General features: G+C 39.8%; 1 protein-coding gene across 1 annotated transcript in view; it reads left to right on the forward strand.

Moving 5' to 3' along the window:
- Positions 1-4663: 4663 nt before the first annotated feature.
- Efcab5 (EF-hand calcium binding domain 5) overlaps positions 4664-15626 on the forward strand; it is a 92589-nt gene continuing 81626 nt past the window's right edge. Inside the window, exons 1-2 of the mRNA XM_038327891.1 lie at positions 4664-5131; positions 14549-14705. Coding sequence (XP_038183819.1) covers positions 4665-5131; positions 14549-14705 — 624 coding nt within the window. The 5' untranslated portion in view covers position 4664. The remainder of the gene's footprint in view (positions 5132-14548; positions 14706-15626) is intronic.

Below are 15626 nucleotides of genomic sequence, written 5' to 3' on the forward strand. Positions count from 1 at the left end.
GTCATATCACATCCACAGGGAAGCACGGAGAGCAAATGAAATTAATGCAGGAGTTCCAGTGCTCAGCTGCCCTTTCCGCTTTTCTACAGTCTCGGAACCCAGCCAAGGAATGACCCACCCATAGTGGCCAGGTCTTCCCACCTTGTTATGCAATCAAGATAACCCCCACAGGCATGTCCAGGGGTCAAAGTAGTTCTAGATTTTGTCAAGTTGACAATCAGCACGGACCATCACCACAACAAAACACAATGGAGAAATACCCTTCGCAAATCCAACTGACCTGTGAGAGAGCCATGTGCTACCCCTCCTCAACTTCCTCTGATTGGAATAAGTGATTTGGCCACAGAAGAAATAAAAACCTGGAGAAGGCTCATAAATGCCTTCCACCTTTGGACCAAGAACTCTCGATAGATGGGCTTTCAAGGGTTTTCTTACAGGCTACTTGATTTTTCTCTTGGGAAAAAAAGAATAAAATTTATTCTTCCGAGTATTTATTTTTCTGCAGGTTTTTTGTTTGTTTGTTTTTGTTTTTTAAGGCAGCAAAGCCTTTTCCAATGAAATCTTACAACATTCTCCAATTGTGAAATAAATTGAAGCACAGCTGCTCCAGCCACAAAGAAACTTCGGGTTCTGTGGATCCCGAAGCTCCTTTTTAGGATCCTGAGCAGCACAACTCAAAAGCCACTCTCCCACAGTGGGGAATTTTTTTAAAGGTATTTAATTCTTTCAAGTATACGTGCATTCACATCTGTGTGGGGGCATGTACATGTGAGTGCAGGTGCCTGAGGAAGCCAGAGGCATCCGGGCTCCCAGAACTGGAGTTGTGGGTGGTTACGAGTCACCCAACATGGATGCTGGGAACTGAACCGGGGTCCTCTGCAAGAGCAGTACATGCTCCTAACCACTGAGCCATCATCTCTCCGGCCCCTACACCAGGAACTCTTACTCTTGTGGATGGTGATTGGAATAAGTGGTTTGTCCAAGATCCCACCCACAATGAACCCAATATGCTCCAAAGATGAGCTTTCAAGCGTTTCTAGAAATTGATACCAACAACTCTGAAAGTAATTGAATAATATTCCTTGTAAGTGAAATGCTCTTACTTGTGACCCTGTGTTTTGACTTCCTGTTACTATAAAATAAACACAGGCAAGGATAATTTTTAAACAGCATAAATTTAACTTAAAAGCAGTATAAATTTATTATTAACAATTATGAAGACTGGAAAGTCTAAGATCAAGTCAAGATTTGATGTCTCTTTGAGGGCTCAGTCTTTGATTCTAACACAAGGCCTTGAATGCAGTACGCTCTGCAGGAGGTGAGCACACTGTGACTTCAAATGACAAAGAGGTGGAAGGACAACAAAAAGGTCTTAGCTAGTTCTCTCTAGCCCATCTAATTTTTTAAAAAATTATGTGTATGTGTGTTTGTGTTTGTGTGAGTCTGTATGTACCATGCATGAGCAGGTACCTAGGGAGACTAGAAAAGGACATTGGGTACCCTGAAACTGGAGTTACAGACAGCTGTGAGCTCTCCGTTGTGGATGCTAGGAACTGAACCTGGATCATTTGCAAGAATGATAAATGCTCTTAACCAGTGAGCCATCACTTCAGCCCCATTCTAGCTCTTTTGTTGGGTGTTAATTCATCCATGGGGCAGAGTCTTCCCCAGAAGCCCTACCTTTTAATACTATTATGTTGGATCTTAGGTTCTGATATACAGATTTTTCAGGGACACAAAGCATTCATACTAGAACACCCTGAGTAACAGGCTCAGAAATAGGGGCTGCTAAGAAGGCTCAATAGATAAAGGCACTTGCCCTTAAGCCTGATGACTAAATTACATCTCCAGAATCCACATGGTGGAAAGGAAGAACCGAAAATTGTTTTCAGACCTCCACATGCATACCATGACTAGATCACCCTCCACACATACACAAAATAGGTAAAAATCTTGGTAATATCCCTTAAGGAAACATGTAGAAAATGAGATACATGCAATAATTTTTTAGTAGGATTATTTTTTATGAGAAAAAAAGTTGGAATATCCCAATAGCTAGCAAAATGAGAATGGATACATTGTGATATAGTTAAATAATAAAATATTATCCCGCAGAGAAAAATAAAATGAAGTAGTTATATCTATCAATTTAGGTAAACTTTCTAATTATAACATCAAGCATAAAAATGCCATAGACTATACATGACATTAAATAATTATATAAAATTAAAGTGAGACTAGTATTATATCAGTGATATGTAATAAAATATATCAAAATACATGGGGATGATAGACATAAAATTTAGAACAGTATCTCTGTCAAAGTAGAAATAAATGAGAGGCATTACTATGTAGGTAATTTTTCTTTTTCTTTCTTTTTTTCTTTTTTTTTGTTGTTTTTTCAAGACCAGGTTTCTCTGTGTAACAGTCCTAGCTGTCCTGAAACTAGCCCTTGTAGACCAGGCTGGGCTCGAAATGGAGATTCACCTGCCTCTGCCTCCCAAGCCACCACCCAGCTTAAACTATGTAGGGAATTTTTTTCTTAAGCTAAAATTATATATATATTCCTTGCAGTTCTAAGTATTTCATAATTAAAAACAAGTTTTTTAAATAGCCACTACTAGGAAGCTATGGAGGCTCTATATGTTGTCCTTTTATTTCAAGAGTAGTGTTTATTGGGAGTTATTACTAATTAAAACATGACATGTCTCAATAGTTACTTTTCAACCATATTAGAAATCAATGTAGACAAATTTTCAGATCTGTTTCTATTTTAACCTACATCCACAAAATAACAGAAGCAAAATGAAGTAGCATAGTAGTATGTAGCCACGAGTCTGAAGTGGGCACCTGTGTTCTTTTTCAGTGGCTAGTATCCAGAAAGACCCCAAAGTACTTCATCTCCATAGCTGTGTCAGAAAGAAAATGAAACCCTTAGGAGTCCCATTAATTCTTCCATTCCACTCACCTCAGCAATCACTGGAACAGAGGAAAATATCTGGTAGCTTACTGTTCAGAGTCATGTCCTGGGAACCCAGGGCCAAACCAGTTCTCCCAGAAGCAAAGCCTTACTCTGGACCAATGCCGTGAACCATGGCTTGCTTTCATTCTGTTCAGACTTTCAGCATCTCTTGGAGAGCTAATGCTATGTGTGGTTTCTGCTCCACACCTACAGCAGCTGACTTACAGTTCTTTATCTTCCATGCCAAGTCCATGATCCCAGCATTCCTTCACTGTAGCAGTATCTATTCTCTCCCATAGGAAATGGAGGCGGTTAGATGGACCATCCCGTTTATTGTGCCCTCCGAGTCATGCACCTCCTCAGAGCCTCAGGACTATGATCTAATCTCCCCCCTGTATCTCTGCTCTTCTGTATGCTTTACCTCCTGCTTCTTGGTCTTTAATACAGTCATATGAAGGAAGGAAAAAGGGCAGATGGGGAAGGGAGGAGGAGGGAGGGAAGAAGGGAGGGTGGGAGAAAGGGGCGGGAGTTGGAGCTGGCGGTCAACCTTGTCTCTGCGATAGAGAGTACACAGAGTAGCAGCAAGTTAGTTGTTTATTAAAGGCACTGAGCTGCTCACCGACCTCTGATTATGTCAGTAGTGTAACAGGCTTTTCCTTTTAGGCCACCAACTAGCTTCCAAATCGTGACACAGAGACTTAATATATAGTTTTGAATGCTTGGCCTTAGCTTAGCTCTTTTTCTGCTAGCTCTTTTAACTTAAATTAGCCTGTTTTTATCTATCTATCTTTTGCCTCGAAGCTTCTTAACTTCCTTACTTCTGTCTCTCTCACACTTACTGCTTCTCTAACATCTGGCTGGCCTCTAACTCTGGGTACGTCCCTCCTTCTCTCCTCCTCTCATTCTTTTCATTTTCTTGTTCTTCCTCTCTTCTTCCTTCTCTTCTCACTCCTCACCCTCTTCCCCAGATTTCTCCTCCTATTTACTCTCTCTACCCACCAGCCCTGCCTGTTTCTCTCTCCTGCCTAGCTATTGACAGTTCAGCTCTTTATTAGACCAATCAGGTATTTTAGGCAGGCAAAGTAACGCAGCATCACAGAGTTAAACAAATGCCGCATAAAAGGATGTAACACATCTTTGCATCATTAAACAAATGTCCCTCAGCATAAACAAATGTAGCACATTTTAAACTAATATTCCACAGCACAATAGCAAATGCTTTTATGGTTCAAATGATTGTTCTCAGGCTTTTTGCTTGGATGGTGCTCAGTAAACCATGTAAAAAGATATAAGACAATTTTGAGGTTTTTGTTGTTGCTCTAAATATATATTCTAAAGTCATCAATTAAACTCTGTTTATAGTATTTCTTGTACGTTCTAATGTAAAATTACATGTATGTGTATCTGTGCGTGGATATGTGCACATGAGCACAGGAGCCCACAGATGCCTGAGGCATCAGATCTCAGACCTTCCTGGAGCAGTCATTTCAGGTCCCTGGGAGCTGCGTAGCGTTGATGCTAGCAACCCACCAGGGTCCTCTGCAAGAGCCGTATGAATTCTTACTCACAGCACCGTATCTCCAGCTCATACTTCTAGTATGTCTTACATTTAATTTTTTTCTTCTCAGCTGGTTCACCAAAGGAGTCCCATTCAGCTTCCATGAATGTTGTGGTTAGAAAAACTGCAAAAGTGATTCTTGGTATGGATGAAAGTGAGCTGAAGGCCAAAGCACAGCTGCCATGGAAGAAAAATCTTAATGAGAGAGTAGAAGCAAGAGCCCAGGCCATGCAGCAGAAAATGTTAGAGAAGGATAGCCTGAAAAGGGAACAGGAAAAGAAGATTGCGAAACAGCTCCCAAGGGATGACCTGGCTAAAGAGTGGTTTGATACTGAAAGCATGACGTTAACTACCCGGGCCTATTTGCTGGACAAGCTTCTACCCACCTTGATTCCTGGAGTCGAACAGATGTTAATGCAAGTAGAAAAGAAGAAACTTTTGAGCAAAGCTGATATCCCAACCAAGTTTGATCCAATTAATTATTTGGGGGAATATTTAATGAGAAACAATACTCATTATATCAAAGACCCAGGAATGTCTGGCTACCAGCGGGTGATGAGAGAGGTCACAGAAGAACTGAAGGTCCATGTTCCCCAAACAATCAGTAACAGGTACAGTTGGTTGTGTGTTTAACTGGTTGTCTGTCTCCTTACACTGAAAATCTAGAACAACGATGGCAATGCAAACAGGACCTGAAAGAAATGAGTTTATAGTTAATCAAGAACCACTGTTGGCTGAGGGGTGGTGGCTCGCACATGTAAACCTAGCATTTGGGAGCTGAGGTAAATTCAGTGTCTTTTTAATAATTCTAATGAGTGGAAGCTATTTTCTATAATATCTATTTTCCTTTTATGTAGTCAGTGTGTGGGTGGTGCACGTAACTGTGGCACATGTTGGAGGTCTCAGGACAACTTTTGGGAGTCAGTTCTCATTCTCCAGCTTTTTGAGGCAGGGTCTCTCTTGTGCCTGTGGCTGAGCTATGTACTCCAAGCAAATTCAAGGTTATACAGTAAGGCTCTGTATTAGTGAGGTCTTACTATGGGCTTCACCTTCTCAAAGCACTGCAAGGACTGATGAATTAAAAACAAGTTTATTTGTTTTGTTTTATTGAGACATAGAGTTTTGCTTTGAAGTTCAAACTGGGCCTAAATTCACTCTGTAGTCGAGGCTGACCTCGAACTCACTGGAATCCTCCTGCCTCAGCTTCCCAAGTACTGGGATTATAGGCCTGCACCAGCACACCTAGCTAGTTACTTGGATTTGATTGCCATATTAAGACTTCAAGTAATATTTATGTCTGTATTAGACTCTCTGCACTGGAGAGTAACCTAATTCAAACATCAAAATACATATTTAAAAAAGGTACACAGTAAGCTGGGCATGATGGTGCATCCCTTTAGTCCCAGTCATCATTTGGGGCCGGTGATCTCTCTGAGTTCAAGACCAGCCTGGTCTACAGAGCAAGTTTCAGGACAGGCTCCAAGGTTACAGAGAAATCTTGTCTCTGTAACTTTTGGAGACAGAGTCTCACTATCTCACTAGGCTGCCCTGGATGACCTGGGACCTGCCATGTAGACCAGGCCAGCCTTGAACTCAAAGATCCGTCTGCTTTTGCCTCCCAAGTTCTGGAATTAAAGAAATACACCACCACACTCAATTATAATACTAATTTTTATTTTGAATATATACAAATATATATTTTAAATATATACAAATATAAATTAAATTTGTAATTTATGTTAGTATAATATTAAGATGTAGATACAACTTTATTATTCGACAAATGGCTACTTACTAATCCCAATAAGACTTACTGAGACAACCCTGCACCCAACCGATAAGCATCTTTAACAAGGACCAGCATTTCTGCGATTGCCATTTAACAGTTGCTTGTCTTCTGTATCTCTCTCTGTTGCCTTAGAGTTTTCATGTGGACACGCTTCCATAGTCCTTCTTCTATTTGTTCCAGGCTGTCTTATAAATTTTTGCTGCTATTATAAGTGGGCTTCTTTTACTACATTTTTGGGGGGTCTGGGAGTAATCTGAAAAAATGAAAACTATGAATTTATAAAAACATTTTGTTTTCTGTTACCTTACTGAGTTCTATTATAGTAAAACTGAATTACTGTATTGTGTTTTCTAGGGAAACAACTATGCTGTTTTCAAACAATAATCTTTATTTTCAATTTTTGTCTTTTGGGTTTTTTTTTTTTTGAGACAGAGTTTCTCCTTGTAACAGCCATAGCTGTCCTGGAACTAACTCTTGTATCTCAGGCAGGCCTTGAACTCACAGAGATGCCTCTGCCTGCCCAGTGCTGGGATTTAAGGTGTGCACCACCACCACCTGGCTTTATTTTCAGTTTTAAACCTCTGACATCTTTCTCTTACCTAGTTGCATTGACTAATACATCTAATTCAGGGGTGCACAACAGTGCTGTGCATGTTCTTGTCTTTAATACTTTAGTAGAAGTGGTTCTTGTGTTGCTGCTTCACCATCAACAACTTACTTTATATGCTAGTTCTAGTCTATTTGGATCTCGAATCAAATATTTTCTCACAACAAAAATAATATGTAGGGTCCTAGTTGAGGAGCTATTGATAGTTAATGCCTTCTGTGGGGGAAGGGAGAAAATTTTCTTAAGGATGTGGTCCCTGGTAGGTTAACCATAGGATAGCCCCACACTTGTGAGTGAGTATATGGGTAGCACCAACTGGACTCAATGCACTTTATATATACAGTGAAACATGAAATTGGGTGGGGTGAGGTGGGAGTGGAGCTGGGAGGAATTAGGGGAAGGTGTTAGGGGTAAACATGATTAAAGCACATTTTATACATGTATGCAATTCTGGAAGAATTGATAAAATAGTATATTAAAAATTATTTAGGGGTTGGGATTAGCTCAGGGCAGAGCATTTACATAATATGGATACTCTGGCCTCAACTCATGGATATTAGGATTATAGGTATGCATCATGGTGCCAGCTTTTGGGTTTGCTTTTTTTTTTTAACCCTGAAAATTTGGGCTCCTAATAACATTGACATAGTTATTAGTTTGCCTTTTCCTATAATTTATATAACCTCAAAATAATGCTGAAATAAACTTATGATAATAAAAACTAATTCAGTTTTTAGATTTATCCATAGCTGTTTTAAGTAATTTACACAGACCATGTGACAAAAGCCATTATATATTTTCTGCTGGGATGTGGTATGTGCAAAAGATTCTAATATTTATATCTCAGTACTCTTATTTTGTATTTCACACACCAAAATGCCTCAAAATGTCTAGCTCATCTTTACAACATCCAGTGCTAGGAACTTGGCAACAACAAGGATGTATTTTGTCCTCTGTACGGGCTTCCCTCAGTTGCCAGGAAACTGGCTTCCTAGACAGCTGTTTGCTCACACTCCACACCAGCTGCCACCTCTTTACTGAGCCAAACTGAAACTAATTATGAGAGGAAACTCTGCAGGTACTTCTCCACAGGTGATATTAGTAATATTAGCTTGTCAATTTGTACTGGAAAACAGATTTTATCAATCTAGTACAGCATAGTTTACCAAAAGTAAGGATAATACTTTAAACAATATTTGAATTTCTGTTATACAAGTAGTATATAGGAGGGTTTTAGCCAAAATTTCCTAATTTTGTTCAACCTAAAGCATAACAATCTACAAACTCTAGTTAGTTTAGCAAGCATCTATAAATGACATTCTGGGCAAGTATACCACATTGTTCCTTTAAACTTCAGCTGTGTGTCAAGTGGGGATGTGGTTCAGTTGGTAGAATGTTTGCTTTGTGCTCATGAAACTTGGGCTCAATCCCAAGAATCCCATACATTTGCCATGGTGGTGTGTGCCTATAATTCCAGCACTTGGGAGATAGAGGAAGGATAATCAGAAATTCAAGATCATCCTTGGCTTTTTGGTGAATTTGAGGACAGTCTGGTATACATGACTTGTGGTGTCAAAGAAAAAAATTAGCTACTTATAGACGGCAAAATCACAGTCTCCTTAAATGATAGCCCAATATTCTAAACCTCATCCTGCAACTTGATGTTGAATGAGGTTTTGGCATAGAATATTCCGATTGTTAAATGGACTGAAATAATCCAGAGTCAATTTCTCTCTAGCTAGAGCTGTATAGCTGGCCTAAAGACTGATTAGGTGTAGTAGTTTGAATGTAATTGGCCCCCATAAGTTCACAGGGAGTGGCATTATTAGGAGGTGTGGCTTTGTTGGAGTAGATATGGCCTTGTAAGTGTATCACTGTGGAGGCAGGTTTTTAAGTCTCATATATGCTCAAGCCATACCCAGTGTTTCAGAACACTTCCTGTTGCCTGTGAGTCAAGATGTAAGAACTCTCAGGTCCTTCTCCAGCACCATGGCTGCCTGCATATTGTCTTACTTCCTGCCATGACGATAATGGACTAAACCTCTGAAGTGTAGGTGAGCCCTGACTGAACATTTTCCCTTATAAGAGGTGCCGTAGTCATGGTGTCTCTTCACAGCCATAGAAACCCTAACCAAGACATAAGGTGAGGTGGCCCTAGAATATAAACACCAAAGACTACCTAAAATGTACAGGAATTCTTATGATTTTCTACTTCATTTTGCTGATGCATTTAAAACATTCAAGTAACTGATATCCTCAAATGAACATAAGCTTTGCTTATTTATAGCAGAGGCTCTGGTCTCTAAGGATGGAGGCCATACACACCATTGCCTTGATTTTTAAATATTCTGTCCTAGCTTGATCCTATACCATCACACCAGATACTTTCTTATCGCACTCCAGTCCTGTGTAGAATATCCTTTATAGATATGATAGGATAAGAGGGAGGACTATCGAATCTACTCTGAAAAGAAATAAGGGAGGATATAGGGATGATAAGATAAAACAAATGAAATATCACTACGACCCTGCTCTGGTGTCCTCTGCCTTGCTCTCACTTCTCCAGTAAAGTGGCTCAACCACCTCCTATAGAAATAGGAAATTCTTACCACAAATGCCAGCTTCAAAACTTAGCCATGCTGTCTAGGAGGTACCCAGCACGCAGTGATAGTAAACTTAGCCCTGACTACTATCCACCTCAGCCAGATGGGCTGCATTCTTCCGGCTCATTTTTACTATTTCATGCATATCAACCCAGTGTCCTCTTCTGGAATCCAGACTGCTAGCTTTCTTTGTCTAAACATCTTAGCCCTCATTTCTCTGGCTGGTTCATTTCTCCTTGTCCTCCAGGAATTCCCCTGAGTACCACTTCTCCTGGCTACCTTCCGTCACACCTGGTCTCCATTAGGTGTCGTGTCTGCATGTTTTGGAAGTACTTGTAGTCTCGTGCCACCTTTTAGCACTGGGAATTATTCATGTCCTCACAACCTCTTGGAAGACAAGGCAATTTTTTTTTTTTTTTGGTCACAGTATTATTAGAAACTGGGCATGTGCCTGGTGAACTGTGGCTCAGTACATGTTTTTAGATGATTTAGTACTTTGAACTTATTTATGGGTCTTTACTGCATGGATATTTAGCACTCAATATTGAGTAACACCTTATAAAAAATACGAATTTTGGTTATCATGAAAAACACACTTTATACAATGATTTTATTTCATTTTATTTTGCATGTATGAGTATTTTGCCTCTCTCTCTCTCTCTCTCTGTGTGTATGTGTGTGTGTGTGTGTGTGTGTGTACCAAATGTGTGCCTAGTGTCCACATAATCTAGTAAAGGGTGTCAGATTCCCCGGAACTGGAGCTATAGACAGTTGTGAGTCACCATGTGGAGTTGGGGAATTGAACTAGGATCCTCAGGGAGTGTCCAGTGCTCTTAACTGCTGAGCACTCTCCAGCACTATCGTATACAATGAAAACTGGCCAATTTATTAGAGACATTTGTCCATATATATTTTGTTACTTCCCACACATTTATCAACCTCTTATATTTATTTGGTTTTGTACAAAACTGTCTTCAATAAATGGTACTTACCAAGATCCTCGCATTCTCCCTGCTTCTGGACCCACCAGAAAGACCGTGGTCCTTCTTCAATCTGATCTCCGGTCGTGCTCATGAAGATGGCAATTCCTTCTTGAAATACATTTCCCTTCTCCATGATATCCTACTTTTTCATTTTTCCTATTTCCATATTTAGATTTAGCTTCCTTTCCTACCTTATTTTGTACTACCCAATTTTAAGATTCCACTCAAACACATACATACACTAATACATGCATATACATAGATCATGCATGCACACAGAATTTTTTAAAAACTTTCTTCCTCCTTCTCTTCCTCCTTCTTTCCATGCATCCATCCACCCATCCTTTCTCCTTTTTTCTTTTCTTTTGAAACAGTGTCTTATAAGATGTAGCTTAGGTAGGCCTCAAACACCTTCTGTACCTGCGAATGACACTGAACTTTTGATGCCCCTGCCTCCATCCTCCCGAGAGCTGCGATTACTTTGTAGCATTTGATGCCCCTGCCTCCATCCTCCCGAGAGCTGGGATTACTTTGTAGCATTTGATACTCCTGCCTCCATCCTCCCGAGATCTGGGATTACGTTGTACCATCACACCGTTTGTACACTGCTAGTGCTGAGGATCAAATGCAGGGCTTGTGCATGCTATGAAGCATTCTTCCTTCACTACATCCCCAGTCTTTATGTCTACTCTTTAATCAAATTTGTACTGTGGTGTTTTTTGTTTCTTAAAATCTCAGAACACTTGTTCATATGGGAGGAATGTTTGATTAGTTGTTTTGTTTGTTTGAGTCAGGGTCTTGTTATGAAATCCAGGTTGGCTACACAATCATAGCTATCCTCCTGCCTCAGCCTCCCTGGTTCTGGGATTACAAAGTATGTACCACCATAACTAGCTTTATTAGTTAGCCTTTATGTGTGTCAATGTGTGTGCACATGTATACACGTGTTTGTGCGTGTGTGTGCATGTGCGCATGACCAGGGGTCAATCTCAGTTGTAGTTCATCAGGCCCTGCCCACCTTTGTTTTTTCAGACAGAGTCTCACACTGACTCAGAATTTATCAAGTAGTCTAGTGTGGCTGAACAACAACCCTAGGACTCTGCCTGTTTCTGCCACCTCCCCAGTGCCAGGATTACAAGCGCATAACTACATTGCCCGCCTAACTTTTCTTTTCTTCTTTCTCTTCTTCTTTTCCTTCCTCCTCCCCTCCCACTTCCTCCTCCTCTGCTTCCTCTTGTTCCTCTTCCTTCTCCTTCTCCATCATTTAACTTGGTTCTGGGATCTAACTCAGATCACCATGCTTGTAAAGCAAACCCTTTGCTGACTAAGCTATCTCCCGATCCTGGGAATTATATTTAGAATCAACTTGTAGGTTACATCTACCCTAATCTACCCAAAGTTACAAAGTGTTGCATGGTGTAAAATTCTGTTGGTTGGTGTAGCAGTCTCATAAAATAATGTAGACAACAGAAATTTTATCCATTCCCTCAAAGAGTGGCATGATCAATTTAAAATCCATTTGCATTATATTTGGAAGTTCATATGCAGTGTCTCTGAAGCACAAAACTAGATTTTCTTTCTAAATATGGGCATCATGATGAGCGAGGAAATGATGTCCCAGTTGAAACCCAAAGCATGTGGAAGAGCTAATCAGGCAAAGCAAGGGGAGAAAATGTTTTGAGCAGATAAAAATGTGACAGAAAAATAACTGTGTGAATCTATTTTTGTGACTTATGAGAATCCGGAGACTCTCAGTGCTTGTGCCACTACCCCAATCACTGATCTGTTTTGACATCAGATGCTGACCTGTAGAATGGCAGAATAGATAACAACTGTTTGTGCAATAAGTGAGTGTGGGTAAGTAAACGAGAGAATGCTAGATACAAGGCATGGGTACAGAATAGAACGCCGTACTGGAACGAAAACAGAAACTGCAGACTGGGAGAAGAGAGAGCGCAGTATGGGAAGAGGAGGCTGGGAAACAGCTGAAGGGACTGCGGAGTTTTGGATGTTTTGCAGAGCACTGGAGGAGGTAGCCCTTCCTTTAAAATATCAATCTATCTTTCAAAAGTTCAGACAAGGCTCTTCTGTGCTGCTAACCTTCCTCCATGCCTTTGTTTTCAAATCTAAAGTTCATTTTTGAAGGCTTATATTCCTAGAGAATTGAAAAGGTTTTTCCATGGGTATAAAGTAGCATCTATTCGGTACTTTCTTTTGGACTATTAGAGGTACCTAATGTCCACATTCTCAGAGAAAATTCTTTGCATCTCAAATCTCTCAGATTGCTTTGACCTTTCCCCCTTGAAAGATGAAAACCTATTCCAAATGTTGTTGAACCTAAAAAAAAAAAAAAAAAGATTTTACTTGACACTCCCAGCTGTTTTTATTATTCTGAACCATGTGATTTGATGTCAGTCAAAACAGTTTGGGGTTTGTTTGGTCGGTTTTTAGGTTCTAAGAGAGATGATTAACATAGGAACAACTGAAGCCTCCATTCTTCGCCCATTCTCAGCCTGGCGATGCATCTCCAGCAGAGTACAATAGTTACTCTTGTACTTAGGCCTTCAGCAGGGCTGCGAAAGCAGTTGCCTCTGACTAGAGAGCAGCAACAGGCCAACAAATATTCCCAGGCAGATTTCTCAAGTTTAGTCCAGAGCATCGGAATGACCTGGCATCCTTCTTGTAAGAGGGCCTTCCATGTTTCTATACTAGCTTGGGGATCAGAGTTCCTCCAGATGACTTTTGTGTTCAGGGAAGACAAAAAGCTAATGACCTTTAGATTTTAGACCATCTCTGTCTTTAGAGAGTGTAGGAAAGCCTCTAGGGGTATTCTCAGTATTCTCTCTCTGTCTCTGTCTCTGTCTGTCTCTCTGTCTCTCTCTCTGTCTCTCTCTGTCTCTCTCTCTCTCTCTCGTGTGTGTGTGTGTGTGTGTGTGTGTGTGTGTGTGCGTGCGTGTGTATGTGTGTTTGGAGACAGGGTTTCTCTGTGTAGCCCTGACTGTCCTGGAACTCACTCTGTAGACCAAGCTAGCCTTGAACTTTAATGCCTCCCGAGTGCTGGCATTAAAGGCATGTGGCTTTGGGAATATTCTTGCTACTTCTTTTTGTAAAAAAAAAAACAAAAACAAAAACAAAGGCCTGGAAATTGACTAATTATAGTTCTATATATTTATAGGGCACAATGTGATGTTATGATTTATAAATATGTAGTATAATTAAATCAAGCTAATTAACATCTTTCACCTCAAATAGTTATCATTTTGTGGAGAGAACATTTGAAAGTTATATTATTAACATTTTTTTAAATATGCAACATTCTATTATAAACTGTATTATTGTACAACAGATATTTTTAAAACCTTATTATTTCTTCTAATTGATGTATTTTGTTCTCTTTGGCCTTAATCTTCTCAGTAACCACCATTGTACTCTGCTTCTATGTTTGAGTTTTTTATATTTTACTATATATAAGTAATAACGTGGAATTTATCTTTCTGTACTTGGTTTATTTCACTTATCCTAATTCTCCAGCTCTATTCATATTTCATAAAGAACAGATTCTGGTTTTGTAAGACTGCATAAAATCTGTTGTGTTTATATGCCAAATTCTCTTTATTCATTCAGAATGGTTTCTGTATTTCGCTATTATGAATTGTGTGGCAATTAATATATGAATGTAGACTTCTTTTTAACAAACTGATTTCAAGTTTTTTGGAGAAATATCCAAAAGTAATATTGCTGTGTCTTTTGGTAGTTATACTTCTGTTTTTCAAATGTCTCCACAGTTTTCCATAATTATTATGTTGATTAATACCCTCACCAATACTTCTTAAATCTATTACTTACGGAGGTAAAATAGGACAGCCTCTATAAAAGTTGACTAAGAGTAGAAATTACTCTAAGATGAGTGCTGAGCGCAGTAAGCGCTGGTGGAAGGAAGGCAGCTCCGGAATTTAAGTGGGGCCCTGAACTCTTGGATTCTGCCACGGAACTATCTGAACCAAACTGAGGGTTCTTAACATATATTCTATGTTCTCATACTCCAGAGTCTCCAAAATGAAGGAGAGAGTTAAACAAAAGAGACAACAAAGAGAATATATCAGCACCGTCAAAGTCAAGGTGGCCTCGATGAGAAAGCAGGCTCTGGAGGAGCAGTTCGGTGAATGGATTCTCGACCCCAGAGGAATGATTCCGATAGCTGTGGTAGGAGCAACCGCGCGTGCGCAGGTGGAGGATTGCGTGCTGAGAGGGAAACTGCTAGCATGTTAGCAGAGTGTCAGAGGCTTCCCTTGAAATCTTTGCTACAACTGACCTGTCTGACCCATGGAAGCTTATTGAGTTCTTCAGTTTTTCAATGGGCATGAAAAATAAAATACAAATCTAGTAATATTTTTAAAATCTTGATATTGACAAGGGTTTCCAACCTAATTATTACAGAGATGGATTTCGTGTGTGTGCGTGTGTGTGTGTGTGTGTGTGTGTGTGTGTGTGTGTGTGAGAGAGAGAGAGAGAGAGAGAGACTATTTGTGATATCTATGAGAGACCACATCTCTTAACTCCAAAGAACAGCTACTCTTTAAGAATAAAGTATTTCCTCTTAATTGTATAGAGATTTGAAAATATTTAATCATAAAATGCCAATAATATCTCACTTTTAAGTGAATGACCAAGGGAAAAGATCTGTGGAGGAAATATTAACAAAAAACAAAATTATTAAAGGCTATTGTCCAAAACATAAAATAATTATTAATTAAAATTCAACAACAAAAATTAAATAGCTCTTTTAAAAAACAGGAAAAGCCAGGCCTGGTGAAACATGCTTACAACCCCAGCACTCAGAAAGCTAAAGCTGTTGTTTAAGTTCAGGACCAGCCTGATCTGCATAGTGAGACTCAATCTGAACAACACACTCTCACACTCACACACAAACTCACACACAAACACACAAACACACTCACACACACACAAACACACACACACTCACACACACACTCACACACACAAACACACACACACACACAAACACACACTCACACACAAACACACACACAAACACACTCACACACACACTGACACACACATACAAACACACTCACACAAACACACACACACTCACACACACAC

Source organism: Arvicola amphibius, chromosome 4 (assembly GCF_903992535.2).
Source record: "Arvicola amphibius chromosome 4, mArvAmp1.2, whole genome shotgun sequence".
Lineage (NCBI taxonomy): Eukaryota > Metazoa > Chordata > Mammalia > Rodentia > Cricetidae > Arvicola > Arvicola amphibius.